The sequence below is a fragment of the Mastigoproctus giganteus genome, chromosome 2 (genome assembly GCF_048544385.1).
Source record: "Mastigoproctus giganteus isolate SK-2022 chromosome 2, ASM4854438v1, whole genome shotgun sequence".
NCBI lineage: Eukaryota > Metazoa > Arthropoda > Arachnida > Uropygi > Thelyphonidae > Mastigoproctus > Mastigoproctus giganteus.
The window spans coordinates 150,143,162-150,165,295 of record NC_143576.1 but is presented as its reverse complement, the minus strand read 5'-3'; the positions used below and the strand labels follow the sequence as shown (position 1 = coordinate 150,165,295).

The following is a 22,134-nucleotide window of genomic DNA, read 5'->3' as shown; positions in this document are numbered from 1 at the left end:
AGAAGAAAGCTTATTTTAAATTTTCTAGGATTTCCAGTTAGATTTTGTAGCAAAAATTCTATTATAATTATTTCGTGCTTAGCTTTCTAAAAACAGGAGCTTGTAGGGCAATGCATCTTTTAGTCTCTTTTCAATTTTTTTTTCTCTAAGTAAAGCGCGTTTAATATTTCGTCTTCATGTGAATTAATCTATATGTAGTGTATCTATCAATGGACCTAGTCGGGCCCTTGTAAAACTAAGTAGGTGTTCATTTTGAAGTTTTTTTTTTCTGTATTTTCGCCAACGAAGTTACAGAAAAATTGATAAATAAACAATGCTGACTGCTACAGAATAATATGGAGATCTTTAATAATGTATTTAAATGAGACGTTTTTAAATTAGGGGGTAATGGAGAATTCCGGGAAGGGGATTGCTGGAAAGGTGACACTGTCCAAACACAATACTGGATTGGAGATACCTTATACAATGTGACGTTACCAGTTAGAGAAAGGCCAATTTGTAATTCTTGTTCTTAATCATTATGCATATGAATGCGTTGAAGGGTTTGTAACGTAATGCTCGTTTATTAAAATTATTTATCGTTGTGTACAAAGTGTGAATAGTTTATTTCTGGATTCTACATGGAAATTTGTTTCAACTCCTTTCAAATTTCCAAACATATAAAATAAAGCACATCTGAAACATGTTAATTCATTAATTTATTTTTTTTACATACCCAACTTGTTACATCTACTCCAAAAAAGATTTTTTTTTTTCAGTTTCACAGGCGAAATTAGTATTTAAAATTTTTCTTTATCATTCCATTACTGAAGTGAATCTTTATAAGGACACGAAGAACATTCTGCTTAGTGGTGGATGATAGTTACGATGGTGTTCGACATATTTGGCAGCAGCCATTTCTCCAAATGATCCTCATCAACCTCACGATCGAAGGGGAATCCCATTGCACGCTTGTCGGGATACAGTTGATCTTTAGCTCCGCAGTAGCTCACAGCGTCAGAACAGACACCAGTCTTTCCGTGGTCGCCAACCTATAGAGATAAAAGTTGGGAATCGGTAAAAAATATCAGTAAATGAAAAAAAACAAAAAAACAAAATTAGCCAACTCACGTTTAAATAATCCTTTATCCTTATTGTCTACCACGATGAATCCCTAATTCAAATATATGCAGAAATATTCGTGATTCGAAGGTGAGCAACAGATTAAGTAACAGATTCTGTTTTACGAGAAGAAAGATAAGACTGGGTTTTGGAAGGATTAAACTTAATTCAGTTTTATTCTCCTCGCTGGATGTGTGCCAAGTTATATCTATTTGGGCAGAGCAGGGCCTGTCGAACTACAAGATGGATGGTATTGTATTATATCATCATTAGAAAAACTAAACATAGGATTTACAGGTGAGGTGTGGAAGTAGGTCATGAATACACAAGAAGAAAATCGTGGGTGAAAGAAGAGAATCTTGAGATGCTCCGGCATTAGTTGAGAAATTAAATGACAAAGGGGTCATATACCATCAAATGCAATAAGCGGTAAGAGAGAAAATTGTCTATCGAGTTTCAAAATTGGAAAGAGGTCGACCATAAGATAGAGATTTGAATGAAGACCTTTATTTTTGATCAAACTCCATAGTGTATAATAAGTTAAATAGAAGATTTAAAAATAAATTTTAAAGGATATTTAAGAGTCATCTTCTGAACGAAGTTTTAGGAACAAATAGATCCTAAAACTTGTTAATTAGTTTAAAAGCATAAAATACTAGATAATAGAAGAATAGTTGGTTCTAAAAAGAGGCTAGCTAAATATGTAATTGAAGATGAAACTTTTCACAAGAAAGTATCATAAGATGAAAGCTAGGAGGAGAGAGAGAGAGAGAGAGAGAGAGAGAGAGAGAGAGAGAGAGAGAGAGGAGAGAGAGAGAGAGAGAGAGAGAGAGAGAGAGAGAGAACCAGTAAAATTATGAACTAAACTGTATATAAAACAACAGAATGATTGACTTCTGTAATTGTCATACTGAGTTTTGAAACAAGGGTCTGAAAGTGCGCTCATTCATTCGTCGAGTGAAGAAGTATTAATGATGTCCTAAGATCATTAGTGATCTTAGGACTAAGTGAGGTCTAAGTGAGGGTACCTGAGGGTACCCTCACTGGTACCCTCACTGGTACGGTTATAATTACAGTCCACCCACGCCAGGTGGAAAAGGCCAGAGTTCAAATCCCGTCAATGACGCAAGGCATTTTTTTTTTTTTTCAAAACGTGGCTAAGGAGGGTTGCTTTTTTCATTCGGAAACTCGGTTTTTTGTCCACCAAACGGTAAATCGACAGAAGAATACACACAGTGTATGGACGCATTATACTGACGTCTCATAACCTTAGTTGCTTTGGTGTTTAACACACACACGTACACATCTTAGATCAGTGGCGCTATAGCTATGGCCTGGGAGGAGGGTAGCAAACAGATGCTTTCCTTGGATAATAACAAGACAACACAACAAAACACATACTGCGCAAACATGAGCCCATTCTCATTTCTGGCCATTGTACAGAGTTCTGTATTCATGTCCACACATGAGTAACAGCTGCCTGTCAATGCGGTATCTCGGCTGGAAAGGATATCTTTAATATTCATTGTTAACTGGAGACCGAGAGCACATCGAGGATGTCTTCTAGTAGAGCACTGGAATGTGGAGCTTGGGTATTAGATCCTAGTCTGTGGTTTTGTGAGGCGCTCTTGATAATCTTCTTTGAAAAGGTTTATTTAGTTTGTTTTAACACTGTAGGGATCCCGATTTCTGTTGACATCAAAATGAGGAGGAAAGCTTGTATGAAAACAAAAGATTCTTGTACTCTCTTCGGTTGTTAATCCACAGAGAAGATATGGGGTTATTCATATTTGACACTATGGATCTCCATCCAAGAATGGCTGGCTATTTCGGAGCTGTGTAAGTATTCTGCCTAGATACATTTCAGTGTTCGTTTGTTCCGTTCGTCCATCTTTTATAGGTCTGTCTAAAGTATATCAGTGTGCAACCAATCGATGGCTTGATGTACTTTGCGACATCCTAGCACCTACCTTAAGAGAAGAGCGCACACATCCATCTTCCAGACATCCACATCTGAAGTTTCATGTTTGACCCAGTAATTGACTACATATGTTCAGATGCCACCAAATGCATGTGAAAAACTGCACATACGTCTTTTGGCAACTTCTAAGTTTCAGAACCTCTTGACTCTTCGTACGTATAATAGGTACTCAGCTCTGGTAAAGATGATATCCTTTATGTATTAACTCTCCCTTGTATGTGGGGTTACGTATAACAGGGTGTATGACTAAACTTTCGTATAGTTTCCAATTTTCTTAAGATTCAAGAAGTTCTGTAGACGAGATAGAAGAGGAAGACTGCTAATCGAATAACAAGACCAAACAAGGTCTTCCTATAAAGCAAGCAAAAACAAGAATCCGATTAAAGTGTTTAAAAAAAAAACAAACTTACTTTGTTAGGGCCATCCAAGTCCGAACTTATAACCACAAGTGTATTGTGTGGTCGGTTTTCCTGTTTTTCTGGAAGAAAAAGCAAATTTTTCTTATACAAAACTTGAAATTCACGCTAGAGACCGACTAATTCACCCACGTCCAAGGAGGGAAAAACGCACATTAAAGTTCTTCACGTCATTGACACGATTAGAACCCGAACCTTTTCCACCCAGTGCGGGTAGAGAAAAGTGATTATAGCCACTTTGCTACTCGCTGAGACGGTTTACTGATATAGGAAGTGTTGAGATCAACTTTCTCAAAAGAAACTAATGATAATATATCAATCTACAAGCAAAATCAGATGATAAACATGAAAAATGAATATTCTGGGTAAAACAAAGTATGAAAGTCCAAAGAACAAGAGTTATACGCGCTACGAATCACTGCCTTAAATTTTTCTTTTGTTATTATTATCAAAAATGTAGATGATATACGAAACGAACAGTTATCATTTGTAACATAGGATGCAACTTTTACAATACTTACCGCATCCATACGCCTGTCGGTGAGCATGACAAATAGATGGAACTTCATACCCTGTTCGTCACCTTTTGGAACAAGAAGATGATCAGGCCAACCACAGCTGCAAAATTCTTTCTCATGCTCATCAGCTAATTCTCCTCTAGCAAGTTCGTCAAGGGATTTCGGATCCTTGATAGTGACACTAGATTCGGACGATTTTCTTTCAATAATGTTGTCCCCAGGTTGCACTGAAAAACAGAGAAAATAAAAGCAGCTATTCATAAAAGAATATTTTATTCAATTCAGACTGAATTCAAATCCACTCAAAAAAGTGTATTATTTAAGTGTCAAATACGTTCAGTGAGCACTGAATTATGACCATCTACCTAATATCGTGTTGGGCCACCAATTGCACAGATAACAGCGGCTATTCGCCTAGCCATTCACTCCACGAAAATATCCGTAGGGATCTGCAGCCATGCTGCCTGAAAGGCTTTCCACAGTGTCGAAATGGATGGCGGTTGCGTGTCTATGCGCCTCACTTCTCGTTCCACAGGTGTCCAATTCGATCGAGGTCAGGCGAATTTGGAGGCCAATCAAGATGGGTGATATCTTTACTGTGTTCCTCAAACCACTTGTGCATAGTGCGGAACCGACGATATGGCTCATTAGCGTCTTCGAAGATCCCGTTTCTGTCTGGAAAAAAATGCAATATGGTATGGTGCACATGGTCTCCTAAGAGATATCGGTTGGCTACAGCAGTGAAACGTTGGTCCATACGATCCACAGGTCCTACTTTTTGCCATAAAAATATCCCCAATATTAAGCAACCACCGCTGCCTGCCTGGATAATGAGCACCATGCACGATGGATCCATGAACTCGTGTTGCTTGCGCAACACACGAAGGCGTCCGTCAGTATGTTGCGCCAGGTATTTGGATCAATCAGACCAGCAAACTAGTTTCCAGTCCTCCAGTGTCCAACAGTGCCGTGTTGTTTACACCACGGAATACACCGTCGATGATGATCAGTGGTGGGGAAATGGTGTCTTTTGGGTCGTCTGCTGTGGAACCCCATTTGTCTGAGTGTGCGTCGCATCGTCATTTAGGATATTGTACTTGCATTTCCCATATTGTACTGCGATATCAGCTGCCTCACAGTGACCTGTCATTCAGTCCTTACAACGCACTGCACCTTTTGCTCCCGTTCGAGGCCATTCTTTGTATACCTTAACCACAGTGGGCCTTAAGCAAACGACGAGACATGCCGTTTCCGATACGGAAGCACCCGATGCACGAGCTGCCATAGTCATTAGCTCTTGAAACTCCATGTAGGTAGCACAGTTGATTAGATTGCCCTCTTCCCCACATTGGGTGTAAAAGGCCGGAGTTTGAGTCCTGTGGCTGTTAGTCGGTCTCAGGTGAAGGATAGCATATTTTTTTCTCATGAAACTCAGGTTTTTGGTCCATAAAACAGAAAATCGACCTCAGAACACACGCTTTTTAGAGACAATAAACATGGAACAATATGGCCTTAGTAACTGCAGTTCCCCTGCCGATTCAATATTTTTGACATGCCAACAATGTCGATAGTCGTATTGATACGCCAATCAATCCAATATAACTGTTCGTCATTAAAATTGCCTGATTCGCGAGGAGTTACGTATACATTTAGTTGAAATATATCAGATAAAACGGTATTCATTAAGAGAAAATGCAGTTTTATGTTGCAAATTAATTTCTTTATTCTCAGAATACGAGCAATATCAATATTTTGTTATGGCTAGGGCAGTGATCTCGCATCTCCCCCTCTCGGTTAGAACATCATCAATGTTCTTCCGTACCGTGCGGAAAAGGAATCAAGATGGGAAAAATGCGTATGGCTTTTTTTCACACTGTGGCCAAGTAACATGGTCAAAACCCATGGTCAAAGAAAGGTGGTCTTCTCCCTACGAAACTTGATATTTTCGTCCGGAAAACAGGCATCCAACCGAACACGCACGTCTCTTGGCATACTTTTGTACAGTCCAAGCAGTTTGTATTTGATTTTATTGCTGCATTTGAGTTTTCCAAAGAGGTCAGTGTACTTTTCATTATATCAAAGCAGTGCTCCATCGGAGAAAGAGCGAGTTGCCTTCCAGATCTACAAGAACTCTGCAGCATGAAGATGATTACATTACTAGGCGTCCAGAGTTCTTATGTGTAACGCTGCTCTTCATTCTCCACTAAGCAAACCTTTAGATTAGTCAACAATTATTCATGGGGATAACTTATTTAGTGATTCCCCAGACATAATCGGCCGGCCATCAGAATTCCTCCTAGTTGCTAGTCTTTATGACCGAAAGGTGTTCTTTTGATTTGTTCATTATCTGCTTCTCCCTTACGCATACTCCAGTTCACAGTCCCTCAATTTTGTATTTGATCTGACTACTTCATAAAATCATACAGATAAAATTTATATGATTTTAAACAGATAAAATGGATCTTATTCAATGCTTGGAATAACTAATCTGGGCAGCCAATGAAGAAAGTTATTCCTGGTCTAGTCCGTAGCTATATGACAAAAATTTCTTTATCTCAGTTGTGGAAAAAAATGGGATCTTTAAACTTGCAGTTATAAATGCAGTGCAAATGCAAATCGTCTAAACCCTTTATCTGCCTTATCAGATGCTGGTATTTCCCAAAGTGTCGGAATCCATTTTGTGTGTCATGCTCCAGTTGGAAAAAAAACCAGCGCTGACAATGCTGGTTAAAAAAAAAAAAAAAAAAAAAAATATGTTATATTAGAGTCACTCAAGAAATAACTTATATGCCCATATGTATTATGTCCATAAATTGCGTTAAGTTCTCTTGTCGATTTGCCTGTTATCTAGTTTTTGGACAGGAAAAACAACTTTGCTATCTCGTATGCCTGTCACCGACTAACTCAGCTGCGAAATGAAAAAAACCCATAAAAGTCAGTCGTGTCATTAACATGATTCTAACTTGGGCCTTTTCTTCGGTGTGTTGGGGGGAGGGATTATAACCACTGTGCTACCCACCTAGACTAACAATTTGAAACAATTTTAACGTGATGAACAGAATGACTAATGCTACTTAGACTAACAATATCTAACTACTTGCTTGCAGGCCGGTTCAACTTAAGAAGAATTTTTATACAGCTTTCAGAGCAATCAGAAATAATGCCGAAATTTATTTTCTTTCAGGCCTCTCTTCTGCCAACATAGTGGACTTGAACTGCCTATAGGTGGCACATATTGTTGTTGTTGTAGGGTTTTACCGATTAAGCGACAAAGGCCATATTGTTCCATATATATTCTTTGTAAATTGCGTGTGCTCTGTGGTCGATTTTCTGTTTGCTGGACGAAAAACCCGAATTTCCGGGAGAAAAAGCCATGCTACCCTCGCTTGAGACCGACCAACTCAGCCACACTGTGAAAAAGGCCCATAAAAAATTCTCCCGTCATCGACGGGACTCGAACTCAAGTCTCTTTTCCACCCAGTGTGGGTAGGACGGCGATCCTACCAACAGTGCTATCCACGAGGGTAGGCGACAGATGGCCCAACCAAAAATTAGCCGGAAGGATTAATACCATGGAAGTTTACTGCTAGTTAACCTGGGCTTGTTATGCATATAAAAAGAGATTTTTTTCGATTTACTTCTTATTTTTTATAAATTAGAATTAAAATAAACTGTTTATTTTCTGTTTGTTCTTCCCATATATCATGACTACGTTCATCCGACTGCGTTTATATTTTCTTAGTTGTTTGAAAAGGGATGGAGAATCTCATAAGAAAACTTTACTTCCATTGTCGGAAACAATTATTTATAAAATAAAATAAGGAAACGGATTGAAATAAATCTATTTTTGTATATAATAACTCTAGTGTTGACTGCCAGTACACTGTTATCGTACTGAAACTTCTTGGCTGAACTCTGGGTTTTAAAACGTCTATATACAGTTTAGATTGGCTCTGAATAGGTAGAAGGAAGAGAAGCCTGAACGAAGACAAATTTGGGTATTTCTCCGGGTGTTCCGAGGATCATATAAAAGTTCGTCTAAATCCAGACCAGTCTGCAGGCCTTAGGTCTAAGTAATATTGACCATTCTGTGTATAATATTAAATGGTTTTAAATTGATAACATCGATTCTTGGGAACTCAGATAAGATTAAATTGTCCGCTCAATGGCTTACCTCCAGAAATAAAGGCGAAATTTTTATGGTCGTATTAATTTATGTTGTAAACAAATGTTAAATAAATTAGAGCATATTTAAAAAAAAATAATCAAGAAAAATCAACTTACACGCCACTTTAAACTTGTCCATTTCTATTGCTAGGCGTCTGAGCGTGTGAAGATCGATATCGTTGCCAAGCTCATCCTTGACGGGAGCCAAGAAAATTCGAACGGTTGCTTCTTTGGTCTTGGAACCTTTGTTGAAAACATTGATCTTGTAAGTGAAGGGTTCGTGGTCGATGTGTTGGTATCTGATCTGTATGGAAGAAAGATTGTCTTATTAGAATACGCGATTGTAATTGTACTTGAATGTTTTTTTTTTTAATATGGCAGTTCGAATGCAAAATTAGAGAAATAAAATGACAAAAAGTCCCGAGCATAAAACAAACAACCTATACCCAACTAAGTTCCTACGATATAATGTTCGTGTGCTTGTCACAAAACATCCATTTATAATTACAGAATACTTTCACCACTCTTCAATATCCTGAAAGTAATGAAATAAAAGAATACCTTAATTGCACCAGTCCTGGCCATATTGTAAGCACGGCTAATATTGAGTTCATCCTTGGTGAAGAACGTTGTAATTTCATCTGTTTTTTTAGCACGAATGCAGGTAGATTTGATTTCTACACCGGTGAAACCAAGCTAAGAAAGAAAAAAAGGTCTTAAATTTTTACGTCGATATCATATACAGTAAGCTAATTGTATGTTATTTCTAGAAAAATACCTCATAACTTTAAATCAGCCATTAAGAAGTTTTGTTCCAACAGCTCAACTTAATACTAGGAAGTGGTGGAAAAGGGGGGACTTTAATACAATTAATCGAAATTACTCCAATATCTTGGCGAAAACCACCTCTAGCTCTGCAGGAACACAAATTTATTTCCCGGACTTCAAATTTTCTTTCGGATATAAAAACCTTGCTTTAAAGTTTGATAAGGGTACATAGCTTTCATTTTACCCTTATCTAGAACCAAAACGAATGCCATTCACTTCAGGTGATGTTTAGTCAATGACTCTCGTTTATATTCCCATTTCTAGTATTTCCCTCTTTAGAAAGTAATGTATAGTTTAATAAAGATGATGGTGACTTTTAAAGGAACATTTTTATGCCTGTTTCTAAATTATTGACAAAAGTATGAAATCCTCTAATAGATAAAACATGCAAACTGGTGTTTGAACACACTTATACAAATAAAATACACACAATAATGTTCATGTAGGACCATATGAAATTGGAGAACTATAATTACATTCCATGTACTAAGGAACTTCTAAAAGCAACCAATCGGTCAACTGGCCCTCTGTCCAGGATTCTTTATGGAAATGCTTTTTTTCACCTCTCAAGTGTTCTTAAGCAATAGAGCCTTATACTTACACATTTTTGAGGTATCCAAAGGGGAATAGGGTACTTTAGGATAATTAATCCATTGAACGCCATGTCTTAGCTTTACGATATAAGCAGAAATTCCCTGGTCACCACAGTTTCTGGATTTGAATTAATTCCAGAATCTGTGGGATTATTTGCGGGCGAATCTGAAAAACTTGATCCTTACTTAATCGGGATTTAAGCATTTTAACATTTTGGAAATGTAACGAATCGCTTAACAATTCTAATTCTGAAGTCTAATTCGTTTGTCTAAAAATTAGTTAATTTTATATTGGTTTTAATCTAATTATTTTATTTGCCGCTGCAGTGCTAGTAGCAGAAAGAATATTCCATAGAATCATGTAAGTCCTTTTACAGTTGTATTAATGACAACAGGTTATTTATTTCCAAATAAATATACGAATATACTTATATTTAGCATACTGCAAAAATATTTCTTCTTTAAAATCTTACCTGGTGTTTAGTATAGTGAGGCAATGACTTTTTGTACTCTAGGAGCATATCATCGATAAACCTGTGCCAGCGATAGAAGATGGGATCACGGAGAGAGGTAGCAGTGTCAGACATAACGCCAGGGTTAAGCTGCAAATAGAAAAAACCAAGCTGATAAGAAAGATATCAATCTTTATAACTACAAAGACTTAAAAAATAAGGAATTGTGTAAGTTTGTGCAAGAACTGTGGTTAATAATGGCATTGCATAATATTTAAAAGTCATATATAGTATTAATCTACAAGTATTAATTAAAGAAGAGGAAGGTACTGAAGAAGTTTTTCTGTGGACGAAAGCCTGAAGATAGCATTTCAGAAACGAAGCTGAATGATAAATTTTAAAATTGTTACGTGCTAGGGAGGTGTACATTTAAAAAAAAAAACGCAATAAAAGTAAAATTGTTAAGCTACACTTGGTCCCAGTGGCTGACCATCATTTAATTCATTAATCGTATTATTTGTCACATTGGTGCATAATCTTCTTTGTAATTGAGACTAAAAATTCGCTGAGCATTTCTCGCAACCCCAAAATTAACGGCATTTTAACTTCATAAATCATGTAAGTTTTTCACTACCCCGCTTCTATTTCACTTTCAAGAAATTTGTGTTTGAGGATTCTTCGATAAGGAATGTGTGGATGTTTATTAATTTGCTTAAAGAGGACGAGGCCAATGTGTTAAATAACGAAAATTAACGTGAGAAGCTTTTATAAATCAACTCCAACGCTACTGTCAAATGAAATTTCAGCGATGTTCGTTGGGGTTTTGCGAGATTTGTCAACTGCAGCATTTCCATAAAAAAGATTATATACAATTTGTATATCACTGTTGTATACAAAACCGAATCCGTGTAACTGCATAAGGAGAGCATTTATAGACACGTGATTGACGCTGGTGGCTGTGGCATCATTAAGACTGTGGGCAGTTTTGTTACTTACATTGGTTGTTACTTAAATCTAAGATGTTTTCTATACACTTTTATGCCAGTTTTACTTATTATTGTTTTATATTTTTGGAAGGACGTCTAAATATTTTGGGCGGTGTAAGCATAATACAGTTACTTCTAACAAAGTAATTACATTTCCCATTTTTTAAACCGTATTTTAAATAATTTGTTTAGCATATATTCCCAATGTATATTCCCTTTACCTGGAATCGGGAATCAGGATCCTTGATTGCTGCAAACAGAACATGGCCCCAGTTGTGAATGCTGCCGTAGTATTCTCTATTCACAGAATCGTAACTGGATTCAATCAAGTCGCCAAGAACATTAATTCCAGTTTCCTCATCTAAGGGAAATTCTGTGCCGGTTTCGTCAACAACGTGTCCTAATTGTATGGCGCCTATTATACGGTCTCTCCAGCGTTCAAGATCCTGAACAGCACATTCTGGAGTATCCTGAAGTGTCGAACCAGCAGTACGGAAAGCATAAGGCATGAAGTTGATGGAAGCCACAAGATGAGAAGAATACCCTTCCATTGGTTCTTCGAAGTTATGGAAAGGTATCATCCTGGGAAGTCCATTAGACAATCGTTCACAGTCATATCTAAAGGGAAGTAGTAAAACAAATATTAATATCACACAGAGATGGACATTAATATTGAGTTTATTATGATCAAACTGCTAAGTATTTTATGATGTATTAGTCAATTATCCTTGCGTAAGGTAGACAGAGGAAGAGGAGATGTCAACAACTCAGCTATTGAACAAGAAGACGTCCATGGACGTATGTTTATAAAATAGACCGCTGAAGTGTTCCAAGGGATTTCCACTCTAAATATCAATACAACAAGACAACCATAACAAATATTTTTATGGTTATTTACCATATACAATATCTTATAATGAGCATTAATATCCTAAAAATTCCAAATATAATTACCTGAAAAGAAAGAAGTTAATTATGATACCGTGTTATAACAAGATGACTGCTATTTTGTGAGCGGAACATATTTCATAGCGGATTGCATCGCCATGTGCTACGTATAGAGCCTAAAATTATCGTTATAGAATAATGACTTCCTTGATTACTTTATAATTCAATTTTATTTACATGCCAACGAGTTCTTTGCATACTTTTGTTTTCAGACTTTCACTTTCCCGAATATGCTCAATTGACTCCTCACTAGCATTCCATATATTTAAAAAGAAAATCAATCTTAGATTGATCTTTTTTTAAATACATGTTTATAATATTGCAAAAGCACATGCCTAAATCAAGTAACTGAACTAATTATGTGCAAATAAAACTTAGACTGAAAGATTTAGAGAAAGCGTATTTGATCCTTTCACACTACCATATCCAGTCGTCGACATCCTCATGTTTAAATATTCTCTTCTTCTGAATGGATGATTTCAATGACTTCCCTCCAACATATTAGTTGAAGGTAAATTGTTAAAAAATGAAACTTATTTTAGAATCACACAATGAGGCATTCATAAAGCAGATTCTCTCCTAGCCAAGCTCCTTGGTCTCCCATTCTCTCTGATCGATGAACAGAAATTACGGAATGCTGATATTATGCTTGTGCCGTTCCAAAATTTTCATCTTTTTAAAAACTAAGACCTCAAGAAATCCATATCTCAAGACCATATTCAATGCGAACATCAAATACTCGTCGATTTCTGGAAGACTTCACTTTACTGGATTTTCTAGGAGGGAGTCTTTATTTTTGTCCAATCAATTAAGAACAGAAAAGAACTTTAGTTATTGTGAGAATACTTTTATTTTAGTTAAATGATATCATAAAAGTATAATATTCCCACATGTCCAAGAACCTAAAAAAATATTTTTGCGCCTTTGTTTGTTTTGTTGTTTTCAATAAAGTTCTGCATGTGAAGGCTTTTGGTTTTGAAAGAATTCGCGTTTCATTCGAAGATATCAGGACTTTATAACTACGCTCTGTAGGAGTGTACGTTGCAGGGTACAACGAGGGGAAGTGGTCTGCATTGTTCAACGTTGTATCTGATGTCAGTTGCGTCATCCTCCTAACCGACCTGCTGGTCAGCATGAGCTGCTGCAGCCGTTTCTCATTCTGTTCAGCCATCGCCAGTTTCACACCACAAATTTTGTACAAGCAGTTTGTTTTATTCCTTCTCTCCTCCTACTACTACTTCTGGTACACCGTCTGCGTCGGTTCTCACAGTGGTTATAATCAGTGTCCTCCCAACATTAGGAGAAAAGGCCTGGGTTCGAATCCTGTAAATGATGCCAGCAACGTTTTTTTGGTTTTTTTAAAACTACTTGGCTGAGTTAGTCGATCTCAGTTATGGACAGCAAGGGTTTTTCCCGGGGAAACTCGGGTTTTCCGTCCAGCAAAAGAAGCAAATCGGCCAGAGAACACACGCAAGTTATGGACATAAATACACTTGGGCAGATGAATTTGTTCTCACTTGGCCTTGACATAACAGTATTCTTGATACACTTGCAAAACGGTAGATTGGAAACAATCCACTAGACACACTGTCTTGGAGATGGACCACTGCCCATTGTAGCAACAGTTTTGCCTCTTTAAAAGTCTGTCATATTTTGGTCTCTTTCTATGCTCATAACATGTAACACTACATGCCAGCAGCACGTGCACAACGCCATGCATATCCTGTTAAATTCGTCATGCAGCCGAGCTTTTATTCCTGTTGTGCAGTCCACTTGCCTCCATTAGGATAAATGGTTCTATTTCAATATCGTTCCAGCGTATTGAAAGTACTTTTTGTTCCTTTTTTAATATTCATTTTTAATCCCACATGAATCATCTGAGCCATTCAAACATATTTTGAATGAATGAACAACTAGCAACTCTTTGGTTTGAGAATTTAAGATATTTCCACTGAATTTTGCTATTTATTCTTTAAGAGATAAAATAAAATGAAGAGAAACCTTACTTTCATGTTCGATTTCCCGAAGAGCCAATGAAATGAAAAGTTCATGATTATATTTGTTTAAGGAGAGAATTCACTATATACGGTAGATCTTTGAGTGCAGAAATATTAAGGAGACAGCTGATCGTGGTCACCAATTATAAATAAATAATAACAACAGTAATAATAAAACATGAGGAAAAGCGAAGGTGAACGAAACGGGTGTTCTAGAGGCATATAACGATTTCGTTGCATGAGAACCTTTCGGCATAACTGTGACTAAGAAGGAAAAAAATATTTTATCCTCAATTCTTTGAATAGAAGTAATAGATTTAATTGAGACTAATTAAGCCCATCAGATCCCTAAGAGGCTTACCTTGCGCACATCTGTTGGTGCATGTAGTAGAAGAGTTCTCCCTTGCGATCCTTCACTATTCCTGTAATTTCAGGCCTCCATGTGGCAGGGTATACCAGATGCCAATGCCAGTGGTGCACATTGACACCGATATCCTCTCTGTAGTAGGCTAGTTTGTATTCGGGATCCAGGATATTTCCAGTTTCTTCCATGTCGTGAATAACATCCTAAAATATAAAGAAAAAAATTATGAAAAACCACAGGCTTATTTAACAGATAGGACGTTACAAAAATTACAGATAAAAAAAAAAAAAAACAGCGGGAAATTAGTTTAGGTATTGAACAGAAGAATAGCAGAAAAGAGGAACGAGGTATAGCCAAATGTTTCGGGACTATGAAAAGTATAGTCTGCGATTATTCTTGGACTAATTATGTCGCAATTCCTCTTTTCATAATTTTCAACAATGAAAATTTCAAATTTTGAAAAGAAAAATATTGCACGTTGTTAGATCTGGAGAGTACGAAGGATGGAGGGGGGGGGAGGACAATAGACAAGCAATTTTTGTTCAGAAAACTCTGTACATTCAAAGAAGAGTAAGCAGGAGTTGCTGTTGTGAAGATACCAACTTGCAGTGATCGTTTTCTTTGGACGCTTTCGCTGTACATCTTCTGTAGACGTAGCAGAAAATCTCTATATAAATTTTGATTAGCAGTTTTTCTCAGTGGGTTGAATTCCTTATGTGCACTTCCTCAATAACGCAAGACACAATTAGAATGCTCTACACATTGAAATGAACTTGTTGGTTTTCTTCGGCAGCAGTGATTTTGGACTCTTCCTGCTTGAAGACTCATGATTTTTTTGAGTCTCCCATAATCCCATATTTTGCCACCTATGATGATCTTAGAAAGGAAATGTTCTCCCCGAATCCCGAGCTTTTCCGACCGGAAAACCCGCAAAATGGCGAGTGAATACACATGCAACGTATAGCCATAATGTACATTGTGTACGAGTGTTTCTTCTCCAGCAGTCCAAAAAGAAAATGTTAGAAAGGCAAGGTAGACCTCTTTAAAGTGTTTTCTGGAGAACCTGACACACGTTGACCTGACTATAGTTTTTACGTCTGTTAGCAGAAAGGAACGGTTTTGCGGTAATTCGTCAAAAATCGAAATCTTGCGTCAAAATGCTTTAACATGATCGAGAGCTAAATTATGGATAGCCACTTACCTGTTTTCTTAAATAAGTTCTTTATTTTGTTTCGCATTCCCATCTGCTTTACTGAAGTTCATCGCCATTAATAAATGTTATTCCAATTTGGAATTTTGGAAAAACATTCCGATCATTCGCTTTAAAAACAATGGAAATGTCTAGGTTTTGCTCACTGTTTCATCTCAAAATGCATATTTTAACACATTGGCTCCAGTAGTACACCACCCGACAAAATTAACAGAACATTTAGAAAACGTGATGCAATCCTATTATTGTTATTATAAATCTTTTTGTTTATCCGTCGAAGACGACGGCCATTAAATCTAACAGCGAAAAAACATTAAATCTAACAGCGAAAAAACATTAAATCTAACAGTGGGTGAAATAATAATAATTTTGAATTAGTCTATTAAGGTGTCCTTGAAAGCATGGTAACGTTTTATATTTCATAACTTCGTTGCTTATCCTATGCAATATAAGTAATGCGCAATGAGACCATGAAATGAGGAATAATGGTAACATAATCAAGCGTGGATTCATAGAAAGCTTGCAATGTGCAGAAACTGAAGGTATAAATCAGGAGATATAAAAGAATATTTGCAAAGAGTAAAAACGAATAACACGGAGAAGAAAAAAAGAAGGCAAATGCTATCTAAACTAGACCCTAGTGAGTTTTTTAATATTCTGAAACCGAATAATCAACGGGCACAGATTACGCAACTGTAGTTGACCATGGGTGTGACAATGGGTTTACTTTTATATAATCTGTGTAAGACAAAGTCTGGCACAGCAAATCTAAAAATAATATGAAAGTGAGGATGGGAGGCAGGAATTCCCATCTTGTTTCTTACTCAAAAGTTAATTTTTTGTCCTTCTGGAACTTTGGATCTGTAGGAATTTAACAGTAGGTTTTTTCGGAATTCAGTTTCGTGGGAAAGCCGTATTTGGATTTTAAAAAATATGTATATAGTTTTATGGCTTTATGCAAGTTAATGTAAACAGTATGCAATAATGTGCATAAATTATTTGTTGCTTGGACTTGACCTAAGCCGAACAGGAGAAAAACAGCCAAATGCAGAATGTGAGCGAATAACCACATCTTTCGACATAACAATACCATTATACGAAAAATCGGTGTCACTCATTTATCTTCGATGTTAAATAACGTAGACCATTTTTTAAATTATAATTTTATTTGTACTTTCTTATTTATATTAATATCTATTGATTTATCAGGTTGTAAATATTATACGTGTACAATCTCAGACTAAAATTATTTGATTTCTTCTATCTTTCTCGTTTAATATAATTTCATTCGTTTGGATGATCTTACTATTGGTAGCATGCGCGATAGGTGCGTCTTTCTGCATTTAATTAATATACTTCGAATTAACAATATTACTTTTCTTTATTTATTTGTTTTTTATTTCTTAATTTTCATTTTATTACAGATATCTGAGCAAAAGTGAACAAATGGGGACTGAGCAAAACAGAGACTAAGCGATACATACCTCATCTTCAGGGATTTTGGTGCTCTCGTAGTAAGCTTTGTTTAGAGTCTCTCCAGGGATGAATTTGTCAGGGAATACTTCCTGGAGTGGTGGTAGGGACACGCCACGGCAATCAGGCCGGTGGAGGACAGCCACTGAGACGGCATAGGTGTACAGACCTTCATTGACAAAGTCACGGGCTTGATGGCAGAGCTCTAGGAATTCGTCGAAGGTTTCAGCAGCTGTAGGAGACGGTAAACAGGTCATTAAATTTTGGAATAATTAATCCTACTCTTTCCCTCTCCTGGTGATCGCTTTAAGTATACTTATAGAGGAATTTTAAACTTGCGAAGAAGGTTTATTTCGAGAGTAATTAGGCTTTCTACAATATAAAAATAGTATTACACTAGCCATTCTCATATCCTTGGTCTTACACGTGCTACTGAAGAGATAGAAGGTATTTATGATCAACGTGACCTTTTGTGGCTTTTGGCTTTCCTGCTGTATATCTGTAATGGTTTAAAAATATTGTGCAGAACTATCACAATAATAATTATTTATTTGGATATTTATTGTGTGGCGGTTGCAATCTTGACCATATTTACTTTGTGTGGTCAAAACAAAGTTTACGCAGCATTTGGAAAAACTTTACTCTAGAATCAAGAAAAAGGCAGATCATTGAACTCTGTAGGATTGAAAGAGAGAACACGCAAGGCTAAAGGAATTTTAAAATCACATTCCTTCATACAAAATTTGGATCTGTTGTGGAATACTTTTGTTCAGTTGTTTGAGCCAATAGTGAGGTCCCAAATACCATTAAGAAGTAAATTTTCTGCTTATAGTCCCGTACTACATAAAGTCAGGGTAGTTAACAAGATAAAGAGAAAATACAAGGACATTACACGGTATTTAATTGTCATGTGGGTTGACCACGTTTATTCAAAGCACGCGTACTTATGCGCCATGTACCATGTACATGACTACTCGGCTACCATGGCCGTGTATGTTTAGAGAACACAAAATAAAATTATTAGAAGGGAATATTAGAATTATTAAAATTATTATTACTGAAAGACTATGGAGTTTTTAAAGAAATCCCGTCTGTAGAAATTTCGCAAGAATATTAGTAATGCCTGCTGTCCGTGTTGACAGAAAACAATTTATTTTTGTATAGTTTCATAAACCAGATGAAGTCAATTAGTTATATCACTAAAGAAAATAACGTTGTTAATGATCAATATTGCTACATCCTGAATTTTTATGTTTTATAATACAAAATATATTAAAATAAGTCTTTACTAATTTATGGAAAGTCATAGTCAGGAGTAACCTGCGGTTCTAATCCGAATCAATAATGGTGGAGTAGAAACGGAAAACGCTGCAAACTTCAATTTTTTTTCCCCAATTTTCCTATAATTTAATATGTCATTTTTTTTAATCTGATGGTAAAGACTGCGTACGAGGATTATTCAACATAAATCGTTCTATGTGTGACAGTTCTCACAGATGGAGAAAAAAATATGCATACGTACATTTAAATTAATACGTCAGTATGCTAGCTCATAATAAGACTTTATTTTGTTTGCTCTTTGTTACCGTTCTGTATGTGTAATTTTTCAGAATTTCAAATAGAAGTTATTTCCGAAACGAACTGACTCTCAGCGAAGAAGAAAAAAGGTACAGTGGAAGCACCTCGGTCTCAAAGGGTGAAAAGCATGTTGACTCAAATTTTTACAGGAAAAATTAAGGTAACTGGTTCCGTCTACCACGGTGATATTTTTACGAGCTTTTTGAGAACTTGATACCAACATTAACTAGGCAGTGTAACGCGTTTTAATTGAACAGTCTTCGTACGTTACAGAGTTAATAGAAGGTACTGTAATACGTCATTCTATCAAATCACACGTTACGAATGTTAGTACATTAATTGAGGAGCCATTAAATACATCATTAGCAGTTATTTTTCATAATAGATTTAATTATAGACTTGAGAGAAACTACTAAGAAACTAAGTGGAAAAAGTCTTTAGCTTTATGTTTAATCGAAATGAAAATCGAAAACGAGTTGTGGATAAGTTCCGTTTGTTTACTGACCAAAAACGAAATATACTTTCTAGATATTTTATGCTTCAGTATTTACAGATATGAAACGCATGTTTAGTTCCATTAGCTCCATATTTATGTGAAAACAATACTGTTTTAAGTTTAATTTAAAAAATTACAAAATGTATGAGTCATTTTAAAAATTGAAAAACCAATTAAGATTAAAAATTTTACGAAATCAAAATCAATCACTACAGAAACTTCTCTAAATGTAGTATAAAATCATTAGAATGCTATACAATATTTTATCTCGCAATAAATTTATAAAATTACACTGAGCTCATTCAATGTAATTCAATTTGGTGCGTAAGATAAGGTCGCTGCTGACATCAAAGTACAGTACAGTACGTGATCAGAAACTGATGTTCGAGAAACTTAGCTTCTAATGTATATTAATAATAAATATGAACATTTCCAAAAAACTCAAGAAGCACTTTTCATTATCAAACTCATAACTGGTAACCTGCTACATGGAGTAATTAATTTGGGAAAGAAATGCGAAAGAAAAGCCACTGCTCAAGAACATTCCGCGAACAAGAATTAAGAAATCTTCGAACGTTAGAATTAATAACTAATATCTTCGCACGTTTAGAATTAATAAAACAGAGAATAATAGAGAATGGAGCAGAATGATTTTGTTGAAAGATCTAAGACAACATAATTATAATGGTGGTCGGTACTCAGAGTAAATTATTTTGGTTTGAGAATTCTAAAAAAATAACGTCCACAACTCTCATGCTCAGTCGTAGATGAAATTAGAGTTATATGTAATAGGGAAAAGATAGATATAGCTTGTCTTCAAGAGCCTTTTGTAAGCAAAAGTTTTACTATTGAATATCTGTTGTCTTCAGGGATAGTTGAGTGTAAATGTCAGCGTCTTGAAGGCAGGGATAATAGTTTTCAAAAGAGACTTAGTAATAACCGTAATGGATTCATTATGCAGAACACATGCTGTCTGCCTACATGGCCAATCCCAATTTGGTTCTTTTTACATTATTTCTATACATTCTCAGTACAATACTGAGATTGAGCCGTATATTCGATATGTAGGAAGTGTCCCTCAAACGGTTTGGCGACACACCAGTTATAATAACGATGGATTCAAATGCTAAAAGATCACGGTATTGTCGAATCACTGATCAAAGAGGGTCAAAACTGGATGAACTGGCTGCTGCTGCTGACAGCTTGGTAGTTCCTAATACATAATAATAGGTACCTAGTGATCTCACTGTAGATAGAAGCTCCAAAACGTAATAAGTACCCTATTACAAAATTTCTATAAGCACCCCTATATTCTCTAGTTCTCTTAGATCTGAGTTGCGAGCCAATGATAACATAATTGTTATACTATTCCGATCTGAGTTATACTATTATCTGAGTTAAATATGATGTTATACTATTCCGATTTTAAACTCTTCTCATCTACATCGTGGTTATAGCTACTATAACTATAAATAGTCACAACTGACCTTTAAGTCTTAGAGAACATCACTGGTTCCTGGTTCTCAGATGATTTTACGACAGTTAATGAATAAGGAGAATTATCGCACAGCTTCAGAACAGTTTCTTTCAGGAATGAATAAATAAGTTAACTTTTATGATCTGCGCTTTCAGGGCCCAGAGAAGGTTGCAACTTTATTGCCATTGTTTATTCCAGAATATAAACTGCAACAGTTAATAATGTGATATTATAACTTAGATATAAGTAGATTTAGCTCGCTAGAGAGGGCTTGGTTCTAATTCTGTCGGAGAATGAAGGAATTCTAAAGGTCTCTTCAGTCGGGGCTGTAGTTAGTCGATCTTAGGAGGAGGAAGTTGGGTTTTCTGTGAATTAGTCGATATTTTAGCCTACACAACATGCAAATCAGCCTGTGACCACAATAGCCGAAGTACCATAAACATTGGCTCACTATGGTCTGGGTATCAGATGTGTCAAAAATTCTCAAGGATACGATAAGACGATTTTAAAGGAGTTAAATCTCCAAATTCTGGTTAGATTTTGAAAAATCCTGTATTTAAAAACAATGCAACTGTACATTTTTATGTCTTAGTAACATAGATATATACATTGGCTTCTTCCTATCTACGATTTGTTATCTCTTAACTGAGGATTATAATAAAATTATAGCAAAGCGCCGCAGTTAACATCCTTTCATGATGATTATTTAATGATTATCCTAAGTAGAGAGCTACAGGGAAAATATTGAACATAATAGAAAATACTTACAGATCAGGGCTTCGTACAGTTGAGTAGCTTCCTTCAGATGAGGTTCGAAGAAACAAGAGAATATCTGACCGCGTCCCAGAACTCCCAGACCCCTTAGTTTATCATCACGCTGGACGCGGAGACCAAACTTATCACGGGTGTCCAAAGCCACATATTCGAACAGCGGCAAAATCCGGTCTTGCTTGTCTTTCACAGGCATGGTGATCGCCAATTGCGATATTTACCTCTCGGAGCAAAAACCAAAGAGGAAGGTCGGGTCAGTTAAAGGACGCGATCGCGCGGGCAGATGGAATTACGTTTTTATATAGCTGTCATTTTTTGGGACGGGCAGCTTCTCCGAAGTGTTTTTATCGATGGTTGTCTAAGGAAGATAAGGGAAGGCGCTGATCTAAATAAATCGCTGTAAAGATAGCCATTGCAACGCCACTTCCTAAATAGGGCGAAATGCCGGAAATGGTTATTAATAACTTTCCTGTACGTATAGGAATATATAGAGACAATTCTTAGAATTATTTATTGTTAAGAAATATTAGAAAAGCAGCGTTGGAAACTCTGACGCACTCTTAAATTGCTTTATGTATTTAATAGAACGTTTTAATAATTACCAGTATCAAGCAGTAGTTAGAAATGTCTGTTGTCTGATTACTTTATTGATTGCTTTTCATATTTCTATAAAGAAGTATTAATAGCAATTAAACTGTCTGTTTTAAATTGACTAAAGGAAATTTAAACGTGCAGTTTCGAAGCTATAAACTTTAGAACAACGACATTTTCCTTAATT

General features: G+C 36.2%; 1 protein-coding gene across 1 annotated transcript; it reads right to left on the bottom strand.

Annotated features, from left to right (window-relative positions):
• Positions 1 to 679: 679 nt before the first annotated feature.
• Positions 680 to 21,644, bottom strand: LOC150089657 (hemocyanin B chain-like). The gene is made up of 9 exons (XM_090389581.1): positions 21,354 to 21,644; positions 17,046 to 17,266; positions 14,349 to 14,554; positions 11,264 to 11,660; positions 10,078 to 10,206; positions 8,745 to 8,879; positions 8,301 to 8,487; positions 4,020 to 4,243; positions 680 to 1,031 (listed from the first exon to the last, which is right to left on the bottom strand). Exons 1-9 carry the CDS (start codon positions 21,550 to 21,552, stop codon positions 846 to 848), a joined length of 1,884 nt encoding a protein of 627 aa, XP_090245707.1. The 5' UTR covers positions 21,553 to 21,644; the 3' UTR covers positions 680 to 845.
• Positions 21,645 to 22,134: the final 490 nt, after the last annotated feature.